The 7567-nt window shown below is 56.3% G+C and overlaps 1 protein-coding gene across 1 annotated transcript; it reads left to right on the plus strand.

Moving 5' to 3' along the window:
• The first annotated feature begins 236 nt into the window (after window positions 1–236).
• LOC123133999 (G-type lectin S-receptor-like serine/threonine-protein kinase At2g19130) lies at window positions 237–5572 on the plus strand. Its single transcript, XM_044553369.1, has 2 exons — window positions 237–1220; window positions 2961–5572. The coding sequence occupies exons 1-2, from the start codon at window positions 1025–1027 to the stop codon at window positions 5258–5260; spliced, it is 2496 nt and encodes an 831-aa protein (XP_044409304.1). The 5' UTR covers window positions 237–1024; the 3' UTR covers window positions 5261–5572.
• The last annotated feature ends 1995 nt before the right edge of the window (window positions 5573–7567 follow it).

Consider the following 7567-nt stretch of genomic DNA (forward strand, 5'->3'; position numbering starts at 1 on the left):
CATATTTACTCCAACCAAATCCACTACTTGAATCATATTAACATGCTTACTAAAGAACTAAGAACTAAGAACTAAGAACTACAATCATACCACTACTTACTAAAGAACTAAGAACTACAACTACAATCAAGCTAAAACAACCAAGCTAAAACAATCTTAAGTTCAAAATATGAGGGGTTTGAAGGAAAAAATGCGTCGAATCGAAAGCAAGTTTGCAAAAACTAATTGGAGGGATCGAAGGAGCTTACGTTTCTCTCTTCGGGGCCATCTCGATCCGCAAAAACGATGAAAAAAGGTTAAGATTCGAGGGGAAGAGTAGAGGAGATGAGAGAGGGAGAGAGAGGGGCGAGTTTGGGGAAGAAAAGATGAACCAAACCACGGGGGAGGGGGAGGGGCGCGGGGTCTCGGTTGAAATAACTGACCGGATCCTACCGCCAGGGGGCCTCGCGGTCGCCAGTCTAAACCTACCGTCAGGACCCTGGCGGTAGGGTGTGATGGAGGGGGACGGCGGGCGTCTCCGCGTGCTGACGTGGATTACTACCATATCGCCAGCGTCTCTAGGGGTAGGCTGTCCAACCCTACCGCCAGGGCCGCTGGCGGTAGGAAAATGGGTCAAATCTCGAAAAATTTCGGAACCGGGGACAGATCGTGAATTTATAGCGAAAAAGGGTCAAAACACGAAATTTTGCCCAAAGGTGACAAGTCTGTTTCCACGTACGTCACCGTGGAAGACTCCTGTCCTGCTCCCTCCAGCTCGGGAAAAGCCACGGACCGGCTCAACACCAACCGTGCAGCCTTTTTACCTTTTCCCATTGACATTTTACATTTGTGGGAGGTGACAATGTGCCGTTTTGGTCGGTCGCGAGGGAAAATAGTGGCTATGTGTGCACGGATTATCGGGCGCCCAGTACGCGACAGCATATAGCTGCGTGCAAACGCGACAGCAACTGCCTACGTGTCACTCGCTCTCGGTCGCCATCCATCTCTCCTCCTGATCGAGAATTCAATTCACCTGAGAGAAAACATGTCGCCGACGGTCGCCGCTTTCGCGGTCGTTGCGCTCTGCTGCGCTCATTCCTGCTCGGTAGCGGCGGCGGCGGCGGAGACGGACGCTGTATCGGTGCGGAGGCCGCTGCCGGGCAACGACACGGTGGTCTCGGCGCAGGGCAAGTTCGAGGCCGGGCTCTTCAGCCCCGGCAGCTCCGGCCGGTTCTACCTCGGCGTTGTTAGGTAATCCAAACAGTTAGTATTAATTAGGCAAGTTTGAGATTACCAGTACGTATAGTCATGTTTGAGTCCTGTTAGGATTAGTATTAAGTGCGATCAGCGTGGCCGGTATAAGTAGGAAAGTATGGGCCTTTGCGAGTCCGGGTAGAGCTAGCTTTGGCGCATATGGTATTTGGAGTTGGCGTTCAAATAGGATTTGTGTCCGGCTAGCTAAGGCGTCCCTGCGTGTATATATGCACGGGGTGTTGCGTGAGTTTTGTAACAGAGAAAATAGAAAACAGAAAAGCAATAAAGAGAAAAATTAGAGGGTGCGAGACGCACCCTTGGCTATCAGTTTTGGGTGCGTGTGTTCATCGTGATTTGATGTGATCGACCCTGTGGGCGAGTTTCCAACAATTGGTATCAGAGCAAGGTCGAGGTGAAGCTGCGCTTGCCCCGGGGTGGCGATCTGCTAGCGCCTCGGGGCGGGCCATATAGTCGTTCGGTGGAGCGACAACGAAAAGGTGGTGAGGACACTGTCGTAAGCGAGGCGACAAGTGATTGTCGTTCTGCGGAATGACCTGGAGGAGGGCGACAAGGCTGTCGTCGGCAAGGCGTTCGTGATCGTTGATGGTTATGGAGGTGCCGAAGTTGCGACACCGAGAAAATCATCGAGATCATCGTTGGAGGGTGTAAGGTGGAGATGGCGAAGTTGTGAGCCGTCATCAAGGTGTGCACATGAGTTCTTGTAAGGTGCGTCCAAGAGCTCGGGTGTGTGAATCTTCTGCTGCAGTTGAGATGCGTCACTGGCGGAGGAGAATTGTAAGCGAGCGCGGGCGGAAAAAGGAATGTGTGCCTTGCGTTTCCGTTCGTGGTCGTGGAGTTCCGGCGAGTTCATGTACGGTGGAGATGAGTTGCACGTATATGGCGAGTTGTGTTGCCGTTGGACAGGAGGTGTCGTTTGATAAGATGTGGCATCGGCGACAATGAGAAAGATTGAAGTTGTGGCGGGTGAATAGGTGTGTCTCCCCGTGCACAAGCAACCGACGAGAAGATGAAGATCAACGTGAATATGGAAGCGCACCAGTTAAGCCGAGTTCCTGCATGAGGCTATGTGTTTAGTCTGCATGTAACACGCTAAGATGTGGCAGCGTGGCTGGTAGTCCGGTAATCGTTGGTTTCAGTTTACATATCGGCAAAGAAAAAGATGATGATAAAGTGGTGATCATCGTTGCAAGAAGAGAGATGTTGCGGTCCGGTAAGTTGCGTCACCGGAAGCAACCAGCGTGACAAGATGAAGAGGTGATCGTCTGTGTGTCTATCGAGTAAAAAGTCGGATGTTTGGATTAAGGAGTGATTGTTAGGTAATCCAAATAGTTAGTATTAATTAGGCAAGTTTGAGATTACCAATACGTATAGTCATGTTTGAGTCCTGTTAGGATTAGTATTAAGTGCGATCAGCGTGGCCGGTGTAAGTAGGAAAGTATGGGCCTTTGCGAGTCCGGGTAGAGCTAGCTTTGGCGCATATGGTATTTGGAGTTGGCGTTCAAATAGGATTTGTGTCCGGCTAGCTAAGGCGTCCCTGCGTGTATATATGCACGGGGTGTTGCGTGAGTTTTGTAACAGAGAAAAGAGAAAACAGAAAAGCAATAAAAAAAATTAGAGGGTGCGAGACGCACCCTTGACTATTAGTTTTGTGTGCATGTGTTCATGGTGATTTGATGTGATCGATCCTGAGGGTGGATTTCCAACAGGCGTATGGTACAAGAACATCCCCGTCCAGACCGTCATCTGGGTCGCCAACCGCGCGAGCCCCCTGTCCAGCGCCGACTCCGCCGAGCTCCGGGTGTCCGCCGACGACGGCAGCCTCGAGCTCGTCGGCGCCAGCGAGGGCGTCGTGTGGTCGTCGTCGAGATCGAACATGTCGAACAACAACAACACTGCGGTGATCCGCGACGACGGCAACCTGGTCCTCCTTGGCGGCGGCAACTCCTCCAACGTGCTCTGGCAGAGCTTCGACCACCCGACGGACACGCTGGTGCCGGGGGCGTGGCTCGGGGAGAACAAGCTCACCGGCGAGTACCAGGGGCTCACGTCGTGGCGGAACGCCGAGGACCCCGCGCCGGGCATGTTCAGCAACACCGTGGACCGCAACGGCACCAGCGAGTTCTTCTACTTCTGGAACCGGACGCGGGTGTACTGGCGGAGCGGCGTCTGGACGGGCCGCGTCTTCGCGCTCGTGCCGGAGGCCGTCAACAACGTGCTCTTCAACCAGACCTACGTCGAGACGCCGGCTTACCGGCGGCTCAGCTGGGCGCTCTACGACAACGCGACGATCACGCGCCAGGTGTTCGAGGGGACGGGGCAGGCGAAGCAGTACATCTGGGTGCCCGCCAGCCAGCGCTGGCAGTTCATCTGGGCCGCGCCCACCGTGCAGTGCGACGCGTACGCCGTCTGCGGCGCCTTCGGCGTCTGCGACCAGAGGAGCCAGCCGTCCTGCCGGTGCCCGCCCGGGTTCGTGCCGGCGTCGGAGCAGGACTGGGCGCTCAGCGACTGGACCGGCGGGTGCCGTCGGAACTCGTCGCTCGCGTGCGCGCGCAACGGCAACGGGTCGTCCTCCACGTCCACGTCCACGGACGGGTTCCTGGCGCTGCCCAACGTTAAGCTCCCCGATGACTCGCTCGCCGTGGGCGCCCAGAGCAAAACAGAGTGCGAGTCGGCTTGCCTCGACAACTGCTCTTGCCAGGCCTACACCTTCTCCGGCGGCGGCCGGTGCGCCGTCTGGCACGGCGAGTTCCGCAACCTTCAGCAGCTTTACGCCGACGGCTCTGGGGCCTCGGGGTCGTCGGACCTGTATCTCCGGCTTTCAGAATCAGGGCTGCAAGATTTGAGCAGAGCAAACGAGAAGAACGAAGGGGGGCTACCACTGCAGCTTGTCGTCGGAATCGTGTTGGCGTGTGTGGCAGCGGCATTGATCGCATCGGCGCTGCTGGCCTGGTTCCTCCTTTCAAGGAGGAGGCGTCGGCCTCGGCTGGACAGCATGGCGAACGAGGCGGGCTCCTCCTTGGCCGTGTACAGCTACGGCGACCTCCGCGCAGCCACCAAGAACTTCTCGGACCGGCTCGGCGGCGGAGGCTTCGGCTCCGTGTACCGCGGCGTCCTGAAGAGCGGGGACACCGTCACCGAGGTGGCGGTCAAGAAGCTGGAAGGTCCCCGGCAGGGGGACAAGCAGTTCCGGACGGAGGTGAACACGCTCGGGCGCATCCAGCACGTCAACCTCGTCCGGCTCCTGGGCTTCTGCTCGTCGGCCGACGAGAAGCTGCTCGTCTACGAGTACATGCCCAACGGCTCCCTCGAGGGCTACCTCTTCAAGGGCAGCGGCGGCTCGTGCCCGAGCTGGCGCGACCGCTACGGCATCATGCTCGGCGTCGCCAGAGGGCTGGCGTACCTGCACGACGGCTGCCGCGAGTGCATCATACACTGCGACGTAAAGCCGGAGAACATACTGCTGGACAAGGACCTGTGTGTGAAGCTCGCCGACTTCGGGATGGCGAAGCTGGTGGGGAGGGACTTCAGCCGCGCCCTGACGACGATGCGGGGCACCATCGGGTACCTGGCGCCGGAGTGGATCTCTGGGCTGCCCATCAGCGCCAAGGCGGACGTGTACAGCTTCGGGATGGTGCTCTTCGAGCTCATCTCGGGCCGACGCAACACCGACAGCTCCGGCGGCGGTGGCGGGAGGGACAGCGGCGATGAAGGCAGCGACGCCACGGAGGCCGAGGCGGAGGCGGAGCGGCCTGTGTCGACGTTCTTCCCGGTGTGGGCCGCGGGGAAGGTGGCGGCGGGGGAGGCGGGCGCCGTGGCGGACCCGCGGCTGCGCGGCGACGTGAGGGGGGAGGAGCTGGAGCGGGCGTGCAGGGTGGCGTGCTGGTGCATCCAGGACCAGGAGGCGCACCGGCCGACCATGGCGCAGGCCGTGCAGGCGCTGGAGGGCGTCGTGCACGTCGACATGCCGCCGATGCCGCGGACGCTGCAGAACCTGACGCTGGCGTGATGCGAGGCGTGGGTTACCCTCCGGCCGGCGACGTTAAAAATCATCCTCCCACATCTCAGGAGCGCATCAAGCTAGATCGTTGCTGAATGATACCACCTCAGTTCAGTTTGTACATAGGTACAGTATGTGATATGATCTGAGGGACTAAAGAGCATGAAACTCAACGGACGACTGACGTTGGAAATACGGGACCAACTATGAAGTAGACTGAAAACAAATGGTGCAAGTCGATTTCTCCGCGGGCAAATAGATACTTACGTGGTGAAATATACACATAAACTAGTTTTTGAATCTTGGCGTGGATCAGTGCCACGACCCGCGTGCCCTCGTCCTTGCGTGCCACAGATCTTCTCCCTATTGTTTCAACCGGATCTAGGGTTGTTGCCAATGTTGGGGTCTATTGTCAAAGTTGGACAAGTTGTCGCTGGAGTTGCAAAATCCACCATCATCTAGCTTGAGAAATGAGAAGGCCATGGGTAAGGAGCACCCGCATCACAACAGCCTTGAGGAGGCCAAGAAGGAGTCTTTGTCGCTTACGAGCGGTCCTCCTCTTTCTACCACGCTGGTGCCGAGGCCTACCTCTCACGCTCGCCCTCTTCATGCTCCCTTTGGAGCTTGCAGTGAAATTCAATTTTGTGACGGATCTGGTCCGACGGTTCTTCTCTGTCGTCATCGAAGCGACGCTTGTCACTGGCATTATGCTCAGAGATGGACCACGAGCGATCCATTGCCATTACAACCACAAAGGAGAGGGAGAGAGGTGTGTGGGGGGGGGGAGGGGGGGTAGAGCATCTCCAACAGGGTAGAGCAGCTCCAACAGACGCACGAAAATGGTGTGCGCGCTGAAAACGGCTCAGCGCACCAAACAAATCTGCATCGTGCGCTGGCTACCGTGTGCTGGACAGAACATAAAACGCGCGCGAGCGGGAAACCACCGCTGAACTCTTCGCCCGCACCCGCCTTCACCCCACCCGGCGCCGCCACCGGCGAACTCCAGCCATGGATGGCCACAACGACATCCCCCAACCCCTCCCTACACCCGCTACCTCTCCGCCGCCGCCCCTGCCGCAAACCCTAGCGCGGGCTTGACCTCCGGTTTCACCGTCGGCTCCTCACCGGCTCCAAACACCAGTCTCGCGCGTGGCCTCTTCGTGCTGCCCCGGACGAACTCGCAGGGTGGCGTCACGCCGCCGCCCACCATGAAGCCACGGAGCTCCGCCTCCAAACGACCGATGGCGAACGCGGCCCAAAAGAAGAGGAAAGGGGACGCCGTTTCTAGGCGCGGGAAGAAGAAGGCAGCAACAAGTTCGGTCGCGCCTACGCCGTCCGAAACGCCGGAAAATTCGCAATTTGTTGCGTCGGTGGCCGATGCGCACATCGTGTTTGATGAAATGCCCACAAGGTATAATTTTGTTTTGTTTTGTTGTTGTTGATAAATGCAAACGTATGACATAGCTTGATTAGTTTTCTTTTGTCATATACTTTGTAGTTTCAATGATGAGGCATATGTGTTGGCTATGGGTGTTGGCTCCAACAATTGGTCTCAAACCAATGAAGTTGATGAAGATGATTAAGAATATGAAGTGGATGAGGAGGGTGAGGGTATGGTCGATGCACCGAAAGGAAGGGCTTGCAACTACAACTACGAATTTGAACTATTCTATGTTTCTCATTGATGTTTGAGATCATCTTGTTTGTGTGAACTTTGCATATTTTTTTATGTTTGAGATCATCCTGTCAAAGTAAGTTGTATGTGTTGTTTGGCAAGCGCCGGCTGGGCGCGCGCGCTCTATTTTACCGCGCCTGCTAAAGCACTATAGCGGCGCGCTAAAAAATTTCAGCGCCTGATGAAGCAAACACCTAGTCCGGCGCGCAAAAGGGCTATTTCGGCGCTGTAAAACAAATTTAGCGCACCGCGTCGTAGCGCGTCTGTTGAAGATGCTCTTAGGGATGGCGAGAAGAGCAAAAATGCTAGATCAGGATTTTGCAGGCTCTTTTCATCTAATGACCAATCACAAACCCTCCCCCCCTCCCATTGAGTTTTAGGGGGTGGGTTGGCTCCCTCACCTATTAACCAATCGCAAGATCATAAATTAATTCTCTTTGTAAAACCCTGCAACTTATTCGTACATGTAGCATTACTAGGGAGAAGAGTGCGAGGGTGAACACAAGAACTGTCAGGACCCCGACTCGATGTCACATCGATCTAGCCGGTAACACCTCATATCACTTTGCGGCCTCACGCACGGTATCCCCACGGGTGTCGTCTTACCTTTTCCCGGGACCGTTTGCGCCCTTTTGGCTCAC

The sequence above is a fragment of the Triticum aestivum genome, chromosome 6B (genome assembly GCF_018294505.1).
Source record: "Triticum aestivum cultivar Chinese Spring chromosome 6B, IWGSC CS RefSeq v2.1, whole genome shotgun sequence".
NCBI lineage: Eukaryota > Viridiplantae > Streptophyta > Magnoliopsida > Poales > Poaceae > Triticum > Triticum aestivum.

Excerpts from the sequence above, each read along its gene's own strand:
- LOC123133999 (XM_044553369.1), top strand. The coding sequence starts at position 1,025 with ATGTCGCCGACGGTCGCCGCTTTCGCGGTCGTTGCGCTCTGCTGCGCT. Across the intron at positions 1,221-2,960 it reads CTCCGGCCGGTTCTACCTCG|GCGTATGGTACAAGAACATC; the intron begins GCGTTGTTAGGT and ends GATTTCCAACAG.